Genomic DNA, 14,558 nt, shown 5'->3' with positions numbered 1-14,558 from the left:
ATATTCTTTCTAGTTTCATCATGTCTTTCATTCATTTCTTGGGTCAGTTTTTGGATTTACTTTTGGTGACTTTCCACTTTCCCTTCAATTCCCTTCATTGTTTTTTCTACCCATACTCTAAATTCCCTTTTTGTCATTTCCATAATTTCTTTATGGGTGAGATCCTCTGTGGTAGCTACCTCATGATCTCTTGGGGGCATTAGTTCTATTCTGGTTTTTCATATTGCCATAATTTTTTGGTGGTTCCTCTTGTGTGTTTTCTTATTATTCACTTCCTTCCCTACTTTTTCCTCTCACCCCTTCCTTCTCTCTAAATTACCTTACCTCTCTGGTTGGAGTGGCCTTTTGGTATAGGTCCAAAAGGAAGAGAAGAGTAAAGAGCGAGAAGTCACTCACCTTCTGTGCTAGACTTCCATTGTTCCTGACCTCCTGCTTAGTTCCTGGAGTCCCCTGCTGTCTCACTGTGCCCCTGGAGCAATATTTCTGGGCAGGACACTCTAGCGAGAGGTGGCTGGAGTCCACTCTCCCCAGTCTCTCTTCATCTCAGTGGCTGCTGAGATGTCTCTAGTCTGCTATCTTCCTTCAGCCTCTAAAGCTACTACATTAAGTGACACGTTGTAAGAAGTTTTAAGTATTGTTAACTATATTTATGCAAATGCAACATGACATCATCAGTTTCCTAATATGCTAAAGTTGAATAATGAGGTTTTCAATGTGGATTTGCCATATCATTCTAAAGTGCATTGGCTATCACAGGGACAACTATTAGCCAACATTTTATCTCTGTGAGAACAGACAGTTAAATCTTATGAAGAACAGAATCAGCCATCTGAATTATTGAAAGAAGATTTCTATAGGAATGCAGCATTTCTGTGTGATATCATGCCAAATCAAAATGACTTAATATTTCTTTGTAAGGTAAAACTAAGTCTATATAGCTGGGCGTTGTGGTGGGCGCCTGTAGTCCCAGCTACTTGGGCGGCTGAGGCAAGAGAATCGCTTAAACCCAGGAGTTGGAGGTTGCTGTGAGTTGTGTGTGGCCACGGCACTCTACCAAGGGCCATAAAGTGAGACTCTGTCTCTGCGAAAAAAAAAAAAAAAACAACTAAGTCTATATATGATAGGTTGCAAAAAATCTAAGCATTTCAAAGAAAGCTTTTTCAAAACACTTCTTCAAAACAAAATTTCAGATAAATATTTTTCCCAATTAGCAAAGGTCACTAATGAGCAGGATGATATATGCAAATCATTTGAAGAATACACTCTCAATTAATCTTCCTGCCTCAGCCTTCCAAAGCGAGGGGATTATAGGTGGGAACCGCTTCAACTGGCCTAGAGAGTAGTCTTAGAGGAGGTGAACTACAATATGAATTTTTCATTAGAGGGCATTCCAAACAGAGAGCATACCTATAGAAGAACAGTACAGCTATTGCCTATTTGGGGATAGAAAAAGAACATATTCAACCAGAGTAAAGGGCCTATACTGAGGGGTGTAGGGCAGCAGGTGTTACAAGTAGTTCCTAAATTAAAGACAATCTACTTTAATTCTCCTGAACCCATCCACATAGTCAGACTAAATCAAAACTAGATCAACACAGGGAGTTTAAGAAAGAGTTCTATTAATTGTATTCCATGCTCAAAAAAAGAAATGACATTAATGTCCTAATCCCCCATTACCCCATCTTGGTCCTAGGGACAAACACTGTCAAGGCATTCTCCCTCTTGGTATAGGTCATGTTAATGATTCTTCATGGAATAAACCTGCCTCCTCCTGGGTCCTTTCCAAGGAAGAGTTGAAAAGTCGGGGTCCCAGGGCATCATCTGAATAGAAAACAAGAGTCAACCACCTCAATCCTATCAGCATCCAGGCCTAAAAGATTTTGCAGAACTCCTCTCTTTTCCAGCAGAAATGGAGCATATTCCTCTCTGGCATATTTCATCTAAGATTCCACTCAGAAAAGCTAAGGCTTAATTATTAGAAACTTTTATTTTGCTAAGGGAGGGAATAAAAATGCTTTTTTATGGCTGTATTATACTGTCCCCTACAAAGTTATTTTGAAAGTTTTAACCTCTGTAAGTCTCAGGTTAGTTCCTCTGCTAAATGAGAATAATCATAGTAGTTCTTTCCTAGAATTGTGTATCAATCAGGGTCCTAACAGAAACAACTGTTACACTCAAGTTAGAATAATTCAAGGAGGGTTTGTTTATAACTAATCTAATTACAAATGTACACACAGGGACATAAAATCTACTGGATAGTGCAGAAACCTAGGGCTGGCAGCAACAGAGTTATTACTCTCCTTGGGCCCAAAGGGATGAGAAGGAAGAGAGGTTACCAGAATCTAGAAGAAGAAAGAGTCTTATGGAGCAAGACATCTTGAGAGAACAGTGACCTTCAGCAAAGGAATGAACAGAGCCCAACATGACCTGCAGGGAGAGACCTGGGGGTCAGTAGAGTGACCTGTCCTTCTTGCTCCTCTTTCTGAGGCTCTGCCAGGTCCTTGAAAGCATATGCTGGAATGCCTACAGGTCAGCCTGCACAGCAGACAGCAAGAGGCAGCAAGTTTTTCAAAAGCCTTTGTCTAAGAAGCAGGCTTAAGTGTGAAATAGGAAATATGTGAGCAATTCAATGACCAATATGCAAACATTTGAAGCTCAACACCTCTATCTTCTAGTTTGTTGCTGAAATAATAAACAGGAAAGGTAAAACTCCATCTCACACCTGGAAACTAAAAGGGGCCTCCAACAACACACCAGAAGCTCCTAGTTTCCCTGAGGTTTTTCAGTAGATGCAGGGCCAGTGGGAGGAGCTGCCTGTTAGCCCACTGTCCCACTACCCTTCGTCACACCATTGCCTTCTACCATATGAAACCAAAGCCAGTGCACCCCCACAGGCAGCTTCAAGAGGCAGTCTCAGTCCCTGTTCCTTACAAATGATGACACAAGAAGTCAGAGAAGTTAGCTCTTTGCTATGAGATATCCTCAGTGGTCACCAGGGTTCAGGGAGACACGGGCAGGCTATTTTAATACAGTTGTGCTGCATAACATCGTTTCTGCCAGCCGTAGACCCATGTATGATGGTAGTCCTGTTGAGATCATGATACTGTATCTTTACTATATCTTTTCTATGCTTATTTTTTTATTTTTTTTAGAAACAATAGCTTATAATATATGTGTTTAGATACAAACACTTCCCACTGTGAAGTGTACAGTAATAGGAGAGAGTAGAACAGCAGAAGAGTGTAGAAGGCACAGTAGAATCATGATCTCAGGAGCAACTCAGCAGGGTCAAGTTTGTCTTAAGTTGTATCTTTCTAGAGAATGCTTCCCATCCACCTAATGGCAAATAAGAGCCAGTGAACTGTGGCGATATTCTCCCCTCCATGTTTATCAGTCCACAAGTATTTTTTGAACACTACCCTGTGGTAGGCAGCTCACTAGTTTTGGTTGCAGAACTATGTGGATGGACATCCTCAGTCTAACACCAAGGATTCATGCAATAGTAACAGATGGCACTACCTTAAATACAACTGGGTTAAAATTAAGAAAGAACTTCTAAATTCCAGCTCACCCTGGAGGTGACTCTAACACCTGCTTTGGCCTCATTCCTATTCTGGGTATTTTCCTATGGTAGCCTGCACACATCCCCAATCCAGAAGGGGCATACCTGTGAGGCAGATGGCATTACCTTCAGCCTTTTCTCTTTCTCCAGTCCAATGGAATTGATGATGTTGAGCTCGATGCAGATGAAGCTGAGCATGAGGAGCAGAGAGAACTCATTCTGCAGGACTAGAAAGAACCTGTCCTGGATATAGGGTCCATATGGGAATCTCTTCACAAGTACATTGAGACTCTCAAACATGTTGGTTGTCGCATTGTGAGCATGGTGCCACATGATAGCTTTATCTACAGCATGCTGTATGGCCAGGAAGCCTTCTTTGTGGTATCCTACAAGAAAACAGTGAATATCAAGCATAAGAAATTAAGAAAGACTGAGGATACAAAGCAACTGATAATTCAGATGGATCATGGCTAGCCATTCATAGAGACAGACAGACAATGGCAGAGAAGGCATCCTTATAGTTCACATGTTACCATGTAGCAGAAAGAGAGGAATCACAATGGAGATCCCTTGGGGCTGAGGAGGATGGTACCTATGATCAGAAGATAGGGTAAAGGAGTAGGGAAGACAAAATAAGAGATGGCCAATACAAGAATCTTCCAAGGTAGGGCCATATCTTCTCTCCTTAGTACTGAGACTTTATGGAAAGGACAGCTGTTTTGAAGTTTTCATCATATGGCATGTACAAGATGGTTAAACTCACAGAACTTGAAAGTTGTGTGACTTGGTGTGACCTGTTTCTAAGTTTCAACTACTGCTATAGACCAAGGATTATGGTCACTAAATTTTGCCACCAGTCCTCAATAACACTCCTTACCACAGCAACCCTCTTTTCAGTACTGCATAGTGGTGTGTTGGGGTCAGCTTTCAGGAAAAAATAGGTTGAAAGGCAAAGATGCCCTGATTTGGAGATTTTCTAAGAGCTAATACCCCCACCCCAAGTAAAGGTTACCAACCCTCTCTCCATATGGGCAGAGCCAGGGTTGGGTATGTCACCCCCGGGATAGAGATGGCTACAGCCTTCTGAAAATCTGGACTTAGGCAGACCCCAAGATCTGTCAAGGTAAATAAAGGAGGAACAAATTGTTGGTAATATATATTCTCAATTGTGTGTAGGAGTGTCCACTGCAGAACTGCTGAAACTTGTCTAGAATTACATGAAGTACTTGGACTTAAGACTCCCATGTGATGGGCATGCAGGCCCAGGTATAGGGTCATTCTTTTTCTTTTTTTTAAATTAAATCATAGCTGTGTACATTAATGCGATCATGGACAAGTGTAGGGTCATTCTACAGTGAGGTGTAGATTATCAATATTCTAAGAATGGGGCCAACCACAGCGACATACACTGGTAATACCAGTTGTATAACTCCTATATAGGAGCATGAGGTAGGAGGCTAAGGTAAGAAGATCAGTTGGGCTCACGAGTTCTAGGCTGCAATGAGCTATTATCATACCACTGCACTCCAGCCTGGTTGACAGAGCAAGACCCTGTTTCTAAAAAAATAATTTCTAAGAACAGTGGTTGCCTAGAGGGTGTTCAACCCTAACACCTGCACAAAGACGGAGACCAACAGCCTGAGCTCAGGAGTTCAAGACCAGCCTGAGCAGCAGTGAGACCCTGTCTTCACTAAAAAAATAGGAAAGAAAACTAGTTGGGCATTGTGGTGGGCACCTATAGTCCAGCTACTTGGGAGACAAGAGGATCACTTAAGCCCAAGAGTTTGAGGTTGTTGTGAGCTATGACGCCACGACACTCTACTCAGGGTGACAGAGTGAGACTCTGTCTCAAAAAAATATACAAACAAAGGCCAGGCACAGTGGCTCACACCTGTAATTCTAGCACTCTGGGAGGCCGAGGTGGGTGGATTGCCTGAGTTCACAAGTTTGAGACCAGACGGGACCACAGCAAGACCCCGTCTCTAAAAATAGCTTGGTGTTGTGGCAGGCATCTATACTCCCCTAGCTACTTGGGAGGCTGAGACTAGAGTACCACTTGAGCCCAAGAGTTTGAGGTTGCTGTGAGCTGTGATGCCACAGCACTCTACCAAGGACAACAAAATGAGACTCTGTCTCATTTAAAAAAAAAAAAAAAAGAAAGAGAGAGAGGCCAAAAAATCTAAAATGAACAGCATGAGTCCTTTAACAGAGACTGGCTCAGGGGCCATCAGTCAGGATTGTGATGCTTATTATTAAGGACAGAGGATAAGTAGATGTCATTGTCCCACTGCTTCTCTTGAGTGCTTGAGATTGCCAGAAATGAGAGTAGAGGTGCAGGCGGGTCCTGGTCCTGAACTAGGTGCCAAGTTCAGATGTTTGCTCTGTCAGGTACAATTAGAGCCCACTCCACAGAAGAGAGCAAGCTGAGGGGAAGCAGCCACTCAGCAAGGCCTTCTTGCACTATTGCCAGCGGGCACCAGTGCATAAGTCAGCACAGTTCTCCAAGGAGAGAGGACAGCCAGGGGTCAGGACCTAGTTTCGGGACTTCACACCATCCCTTCGGACAAACAGGAGTGCCTGGAAAAACCCCAACCTCTAGCATTAATTTCTGTCCCCTTACCCTAAACAAGACGGAGAGGGGGAAGAGGCTTTTCCCAGACTAAGGTTCCAGACAAGGGGACACAGAAGCAGACATAGGAATGATCAGCCAAGACTACAGATTTGAAAAAAGGGAACTGCTTTTCTTGTACAGTGGGAAGGGTGGGTCAGGAAGTAGAGTAAGAATCAAAGAAAAATCCAAAGCATCAGAACGAGTAAAATCCAAGTGAAGAATGAACCAAGGAATAGGTCAGACAGAGCTCAGGAACTCTGGAGGCAGAGCCTGGAAATACAAAGCAGGAGCTGAATCTTTAGAGCTGCACAGGTAAGCAGGGAGTCCTGAGACAGTATGGACAATTGTCTTCTCTTCTTTATTAAGTTAAATGACATAGATGAAATACAAAGGACATATTTAGGGGAGATAATAAGAGAGGAAAGTTAGATATTTGTCATTAAAACAAATAGAATGTATGTGTTGAACAGGATGTGTGTTTAAGAGGGTAGAACAAACAAGAGTGGTACTTACAGATAGAAAAACGAAGCTAAGACAATTTTAAATATTCATACAGCATAGGTCAATTTCCTCAGTGATGATGGATAAATTGGCCACCCACTGACCACACCTGTCATGGTCCACTCTGGCCCTGCCTGTCCTCTGCCCAAGCAACACAGATAAAGGAGCTTCAGGTCTGCGAGGTGGTCCTGCTTCAACATGTGTCCAAAGCCCATGCATGTTGGTGTCTGCCTAGCTCCCTTCCTCATCCTGAGTCTGGCCCTCTACCTGCACCATTGATGGGAAAGCTAGTGCAGCAAAAAGAGCAGAACATGTGAATGTTGTGTTCTTCCACCTCTAGTACTAGCCTTGGAAGCTATCATTTTATCAAGGTAATTTCCCATACAATACTCATAGGAGTCAGCTATAAATTTCTTTTTTTTTTTTTTGTAGAGACAGAGTCTCACTGTACCGCCCTTGGGTAGAGTGCCGTGGCGTCACACGGCTCACAGCAACCTCTAACTCTTGGGCTTACGCGATTCTCTTGCCTCAGCCTCCCGAGCAGCTGGGACTACAGGTGCCCGCCACAACGCCCGGCTATTTTTTTGTTGCAGTTTGGCCGGGGCTGGGTTTGAACCCGCCACCCTCGGCATATGGGGCCGGCGCCCTACTCACTGAGCCACAGGCGCCGCCAAGCTATAAATTTCTTAAAATGAAAAGATCTTAGGTGCTTATCTTCAAAGGGCATAAAGAATGAGGAGTTGGGGAGAAGGGAGAGGAACTCTGAGGACCAGATGGGGAATGGTAATTAGTGAGTGGACAATAAACCCAGTCAGTCCCTGGGTCTGCAGCTGAGGAAAGTGAGAGCCAGGAGATTCAGACATCCCAGCAGACAGAACTGGGGAAAGAAGTCGAATAGCCTTCTGTGATGTGGACATTCTCATTACCCACTCTGTCCTGGTTATGGAATACTAAAGGATCAGAATGTACCTAATTAGCATGATATGCTAAAACAAAATAGTAAGTAAGTTTAAAATATAGCAGGAAGGGCGGCGCCTGTGGCTCAGTGAGTAGGGCGCCGGCCCCATATGCCGAGGGTGGCGGGTTCGGACCCAGCCCCAGCCAAACTGCAACAAAAAAATAGCCGGGCGTTGTGGCGGGCGCCTGTAGTCCCAGCTGCTCGGGAGGCTGAGGCAAGAGAATCGCGTAAGCCCGAGAGCTGGAGGTTGCTGTGAGCTGTGTGATGCCACGGCACTTTACCAAGGGCGGTACAGCGAGACTCTGTCTCTACAAAAAAAAGAAAAAATATATATATAGCAGGAAAAAAATATGCCATAGAAATTTTTTCTTAAATTGTGGTAAGAATACCAAAAAGTAAAGCAAGTTTCCAAAATGAAAAATAATTTCCCCACCAAAAATGGAAGTGAGAGGGTCCTAACATTACATACAGCTACAACTTTTTTCAGTTGCTAAACTTAGAGGAAACCCAGAAGTTAAACACTTTTCTAGACAACCAGGAGAAGCTTTGCTCTGCATGGTAGAGCTAAATAGGGCAGCACCTGTGGCTCAGTGAGTAGGGCACTGGCCCCATATACCGAGGGTGGTGGGTTCGAACCCAGCCCCAGCCAAAACTGCAACAAAAAAATAGCCAGGCATTGTGGCGGGTGCCTGTAGTCCCAGCTACTCAGAAGGCTGAGACAAGAGAATTGCCTAAACCCAAGAGCTGGAGGTTGCTGTGATCTGCGATGCTACAGCACTCTACTGAGGGTGACAAAGTAAGACTCTGTCTCTTAAAAAAAAAAAGGTAGAGCTAAATAACGTAATGGTGTATATAAACACAAACCATAGGGCTTGATGGCCCTTTTTTTTTTTTGTTTGTTTTCTTTTTTTATTGTTGGGGATTCATTGAGGGTACAATAAGCCAGTTACACTGATTGCAATTGTTAGGTAAAGTCCCTCTTGCAATCATGTCTTGCCCCCATAAAGTGTGACACACACTAAGGCCCCACCCTCCTCCCTCCATCCCTCTTTCTGCTTCCCCCCCCATAACCTTAATTGTCATTAATTGTCCTCATATCAAGATTGAGTACATAGGATTCATGCTTCTCCATTTTTGTGATGCTTTACTAAGAATAATGTCTTCCACGTCCATCCAGGTTAATACGAAAGATGTAAAGTCTCCATTTTTTTTAATGGCTGAATAGTATTCCATGGTATACATATACCACAGCTTGTTAATCCATTCCTGGGTTGGTGGGCATTTAGGCTGTTTCCACATTTTGGCGATTGTAAATTGAGCTGCAATAAACAGTCTAGTACAAGTGTCCTTATGATAAAAGGATTTATTTCCTTCTGGGTAGATGCCCAGTAATGGGATTGCAGGATCGAATGGGAGGTCTAGCTTGAGTGCTTTGAGGTTTCTCCATACTTCCTTCCAGAAAGGTTGTACTAGTTTGCAGTCCCACCAGCAGTGTAAAAGTGTTCCCTTCTCTCCACATCCACGCCAGCATCTGCAGTTTTGAGATTTTGTGATGTGTTGATGGCCCTTTTTATTAGAAGATAGAATAGCTGTTTCTCTTGGGAGGGCAGTGACTGAAGGGGCAGAATGAGGTTTTTGGGTTGCTATAATGCTCTGTTTCTGGATCGAGTTCTGGTTACACACTTGTATTTAGTTTGTGAAAGTTCAGAGAGCTGTACCTTTATGACTTGTATACTTTTTTGTAGTTATGTTATGCTTGAATAAAATGTTTTTTTAAAAAGGGAGGGGTGGTGCCAGCCCCATATACAGAGGGTGGTGGGTTCAAACCTGACCTCGGCCAAACTGCAACAACAACAAAAAATAGCCAGGCGTTGTGGCGGGTGCCGTAGTCCCAGCTACTGGGGAGGCTGAGGCAAGAGAATTGCCTAAGCCCAGGAGTTGGAGGTTGCAGTGAGCTGTGACAATACGGCACTATACCGAGGGCAACAAAATGAGACTGTGTCTCAAAAAAAAAGCGCTTTAGAATGTAGCAACCAATTAGTAGATGTAGAGACTGAGTCCCGCACAGCAAGCAAGCAGGGTTAGAATGGCCTGACAAAAGCCTGAGCCAAAGAGCAAATCTCTTTAGAGAAAAAGTATAAGAACAATTATTTTATGGGAGTACTAACAACTTATAAAATTAAGGGTATTTAAATGGCAGTCTATAGATAGCAAAAAGCAAATATACATTTTTACAAACATAAAAGTTAATACAGAAACCTCGGGAAGGTACTCACACTCCTTGTTCCTATAAAATGATCCCATCCCTCCTTCAAACAATTCTTACAAACAATTAAAGGCATACCTCCTGTTTTAATTTACACTAGAATGTGACATTTTACTGAATGCCACATTTCTAAATGTAACTCCTTCAATCTCTTTTGAAATGGTAGGTTAGCAAGTGTTCTGGCAACAAAAGAACAACCAAAAAATAGAATCACAAACATGTACCACAGGACAAAAGCCGCTGTGCCCTCAGCAGGTACAGGCATAGAACTTCCTCACCAGGGCTTCCCCCATCAGCATAGGCAAATTCCCGGGGTCCTTGGCTTGGGTTAGGAGGATAAAGAAAGGATGTGCACCAGCCTTGTAGATTATCGTCAAAAAATATAGTTTTAAATAAATAATTCCTCTGAATGTAACTGAAGCGCAAGTGATAGTTAACCTACAAAGAATAAAGAGAATAAAAATTCAGTCACAAGATCTTGAAGACACAGACAGAGCAAACTTGTGCCTGATGTCAGCTGTGACTGGAAGAAAGGCACCCATTGGCAGGTGTCCCTCCTGGGAGCACACAGCAACAGTGGTCTTACCTGAGTACTCTGTTAATTATCCCTACTACCATCCAGGAAACAGACAAGAGGCTGCTCAGCCACTTTCTGGAAGGAAGTGCTGCAGAGTAATTTGGAGCAAGGGCTCTGAAGCCAGACCACCCAGATCCAAATCCCAGATCTTTTTTTTTTCCTGTTGTTTTTTTTCCCAGCTCTCCCATTGAACAGCCCTGTCACCTTGGTCAAGTTACTCGATCTTCATACCTCAGTTTCCTCATCAGTAAAATGGGGATGATATTAATAGCACCTACCTCATAGGCTGCTATGGAGTAAGCAAGATGGTTCCTGTAATATGCCTGGCATAAATAAATGCTTGAAAAATATAGCCAATTGCTTTATTAATATGCCTCTCCATCTACTAACATGCCATGCAAGTTCTAACAATTAATCATTAGACAGACTGTATGGTACAAAAGCTGTAAGTGAATGGTTTTTCCATCCCCATATGTAAACCAAATATTCCTGTTTAAAACATTTCCTTTTCTGAGTGGCACCTGTGGTTCAAAGGAGTAGGGCACTGGCCCCATAAGCCAGAGGTGGTGGGTTCAAACCCAGCCCTGGCCAAAAACTGCAAAAAAAAAAAAAAATTTCCTTTTCTTTAAACAAACATACACACAAGCTTACCATAGCTGAAGCCAGTGAGATTAGCAGCAATGACAAAAAATAATGAATCCTTCTGGAAAATTCCTCCATACTAGGTTCTATTCTAAGCACTTCATGGGCATACATTCATTTAATTCTCACAACAACTCTGAATTAGACTCATATTAACCCCATTATACCAATCAGAACACTGAGGCTCAGAAACATTTGTAACTTTCCCAGGATTATACAGGTAGTAAGTTGCAGAGCTGGAATTGGTATCTATGGGGCCTGCCTGGTATTGTCATCTGCTTCTACAAGGAATCAATTACACAGGACAGAGGTTTGCTCAGAACAAGTCTTTTAAAGAACCTAAAAACTAGAAGGAATCTCAAAGTCCAGGCTGTAAGATATAAACTACAGATACATTCTCTTACCTCCTCCAGAAATAAGATGACAACGTGGAAGGGCAGACCAGGTGACAAAAGTGCTTAACAAAGTCCTGCTCAAGGCCAGGTAGCACAGTAAGACTGTTAAAGAAAAGAAGCTCTTACCGCAAGTGGCAAAGGTTCATTGCTGTCACTGAAGTTATGGTTAAAAACAATTCCTGCCAGTATGTAGAAAGCTTTGGGATCATTGATTATGTAATTTTCAAACAAAGTCACTGAAGAATAGCCTAAAACTGTAGAGAAAAAAAATCAATCAGTGAGTGGCTGTTGTGAAGGCAAATGCCACCCAACTATCCCCACCACACCAAAGGAGACTTAAGATTGCAGTTTGCTTCCCGTTCACTCACTCATTCATTCTGCAAAAACATGAGCAGAGAGATGAGAGGAAACAGGAAGAGAGGCTAAGAGACATGACTCTTGTTATTCAATCTAGAACTTTATAATTCAGTCTGTAGTCCCAAGAACTGCTAGCAATTGTCTTGGAACATCAAAAAAGCCAAGGAAAGTAGAGAGAGAATTTAAGTCCAGATCACGTAATTTGGCATCCACATCAAGCCTCATAGTATGTTAAAGAATGAGCTTTGTTCTCACAGGAAGCTTTAACCCTTTTAAGGCTAATTATTAACCTACCTTTTACATTTTTTTTTTTTTGTAGAGACAGAGTCTCATTGTACCACCCTCAGTAGAGTGCCGTGGTGTCACATGGCTCACAGCAACCTCCAGCTCTTGGGCTTACGTGATTCTCTTGCCTCAGCCTCCCGAGCAGCTGGGACTACAGGCGCCCGCCACAATGCCCGGCTATTTTTTGGTTGCAGTTTGGCCGGGGCCGGGTTTGAACCCGCCACCCTCGGTATATGGGGCCGGCGCCCTACTCACTGAGCCACAGGTGCCGCCCACCTTTTACATTTTTTTTTGAGACAGAGTCTCATTATGTCGCCCTTGGTAGAGTGCTATGGCATCACAGCTCACAGCAACCTCCAGCTCTTGGGCTTATGCAATTCTTTTGCCTTAGACTCCCAAGCAGCTGGGACTACAGGCGCCCACCACAACACACGGCTATTTTTTGTTGTAGTTATCATTGCTGTTTGTCAGGCCCAGGCTGGATTCGAACCCACCAGCTCTGATGTATGTGGCTGGCTCGCTAGCCACTGAGCTACAGGCACTGAGGCAGATGTTGATTATTTTATTTTTCATTTCTATAAGTTTTCTTTCATTTTCCCCCCCAAATCTTTTGCTAAGTCACGCTTTATAGTGACATTCTGCCTCTAAATCCTTTCAGGTAGTCACATTTCTTCAAACCAAGTAAACATAGTGATTTTATAATGTGACACTAATAATTCCATTATCTAAAATACTTCTGTTATGGCTTCTGTTGTTAATGCTGATTATTACCCTTTGTGTCTTATCTCCATGTGTCTGCTCACTGACCTTGTTATGCTCAGTGGTGAGTTTTCTTGGAGATAATGAAGGTGTGTGCTTCCAGTCTCAGTCCCACTTCAAAGAGTTTTTTTGTTCATTTATTTCTTTTTGTTTGTTTGATACCCAGTTGATACTGAGCTATAAATCTCAGTGCTAGGTCCCTTCCTGCTGTGCTTAGTTCTAAGGCAATTTTTCCCAGTCCCTTAGGAGTGGAAGTGGGGCATGTTTACTTCTGTCTGGGGAGATGGTCTCTTTATCATTTAGCACATCACCTTGAATGGGCCTTAACTTTTTCTTCTTTCCCTATGTGCCTTTTAAGGCTATTGAAAACTGAAAACTGAAGTTCAATTTTCCCAAGTATGATGCATGTTTTCTTTTCTTTTCTTTTTTTTTTAAGACAGAGTCTCACTATGTCACCCTTGGTAGAGTGCTGTGGCATCACGGTTTACAGCAACCTCCAACTCTTGGGCTCAAGTGATTCTCTTGCCTCAGCCTCCTGAGTAGCTGGGATTACAGGTGCCCACCACAACACCCAGCTATTTTTTTGTTATAGTTGTCATTGTTGTTCAGCAGGCCTGGCCAGGTTCAAACCCACCAACCCCAGTGTATGTGGCCGATGCCCTAACCACTGAGCTATGGGTGCCAAGCCATGATGCATGTGTTCATCAAAAGCAGTTTAGGGCCTCCACTGACCTCTTTGGGTTTTTTCCTTCACCTTGATTTTTTCATTTAGGAAACTATCTAGTAATCTGGAAACATGTGCACAAAATAAAAGGCTGACAACAAAATAGCTCACATAATAGGATGTTATTTTTGTTTCTTACAAAAAGGACAGGATGGGTGTACACTGAGATATTAAATAATGAATGAATTTTCTTTTTTCTTATATATAAGAGGACTTCAAGAAGTTCGTGAAAATGTATATTATTTAAAAACTAGCAGGGCATAGTGGGCTCATGCCTGTAATTCTGGAACTTTGGAAAGCTGAGGGAGCAGGATTGATTGAAGCCAGGAGTTTGAGACCAGCCTGAGCAACATAGCAAGAGCCCATCTTTACCAAAAATTAAAAAAACAAATTAACTAGGTATGGTGGCACCCACCTGTAGTCTTAACTACCCAGGAAGCTGAGCAAGGACTGCTTAAGCCCAAGAGTTTGAGGTTGCAGTGAGCTATGCTTATGTCACTGAATTTTTTAAAAGAGAAGAAGCATCTATGCATGGATTTCAAAAAAAATTTTGCACCAAAATAAACTAGTACTAACTGGTTGTAACATGTCTGAACAGGATCTAGTTTGAGATGCTAAGAATGATAAGACACCAATTTGAAAAGAGACTCCATCAGAGCAACATCAATTCTGCTAAAGTTGAGCAATAATACCAAGCTAATGGTGAAGCCTGGATGGAAAAATGTTGAAATCATTTATGTTTTACACAAAGTTTATGGAGACAATGCACCAAACAGCATGCAGTTTACAAATGAATAACTCAAAATTTTAAGACGGGACAAGATGAAGCTGAAGCTGAAGCCCACAGGAGGAGACCACCATATTGATTTTCAAGGAAAAAAATAAATCTTATTTGTGTTGAACAGCAGAAACAACAGCCAA

At 42.6% G+C, this 14,558-nt stretch overlaps 1 protein-coding gene across 1 annotated transcript in view; it reads right to left on the bottom strand.

Moving 5' to 3' along the window:
- Positions 1-14,558, bottom strand: part of LOC128562047 (ATP-binding cassette sub-family A member 17-like) — a 150,105-nt gene that overhangs the window by 112,505 nt on the left and 23,042 nt on the right. The window contains exons 6-8 of the mRNA XM_053556652.1: positions 11,639-11,766; positions 10,177-10,336; positions 3,689-3,948 (exon numbers count right to left, since the gene is read on the bottom strand). Of these exons, the coding sequence (XP_053412627.1) occupies positions 3,689-3,948; positions 10,177-10,336; positions 11,639-11,766 (548 nt within the window). The remainder of the gene's footprint in view (positions 1-3,688; positions 3,949-10,176; positions 10,337-11,638; positions 11,767-14,558) is intronic.

Source organism: Nycticebus coucang, chromosome 12 (assembly GCF_027406575.1).
Source record: "Nycticebus coucang isolate mNycCou1 chromosome 12, mNycCou1.pri, whole genome shotgun sequence".
Classification (NCBI taxonomy): domain Eukaryota; kingdom Metazoa; phylum Chordata; class Mammalia; order Primates; family Lorisidae; genus Nycticebus; species Nycticebus coucang.
This window is presented reverse-complemented; position numbering and strand designations above follow the sequence as displayed.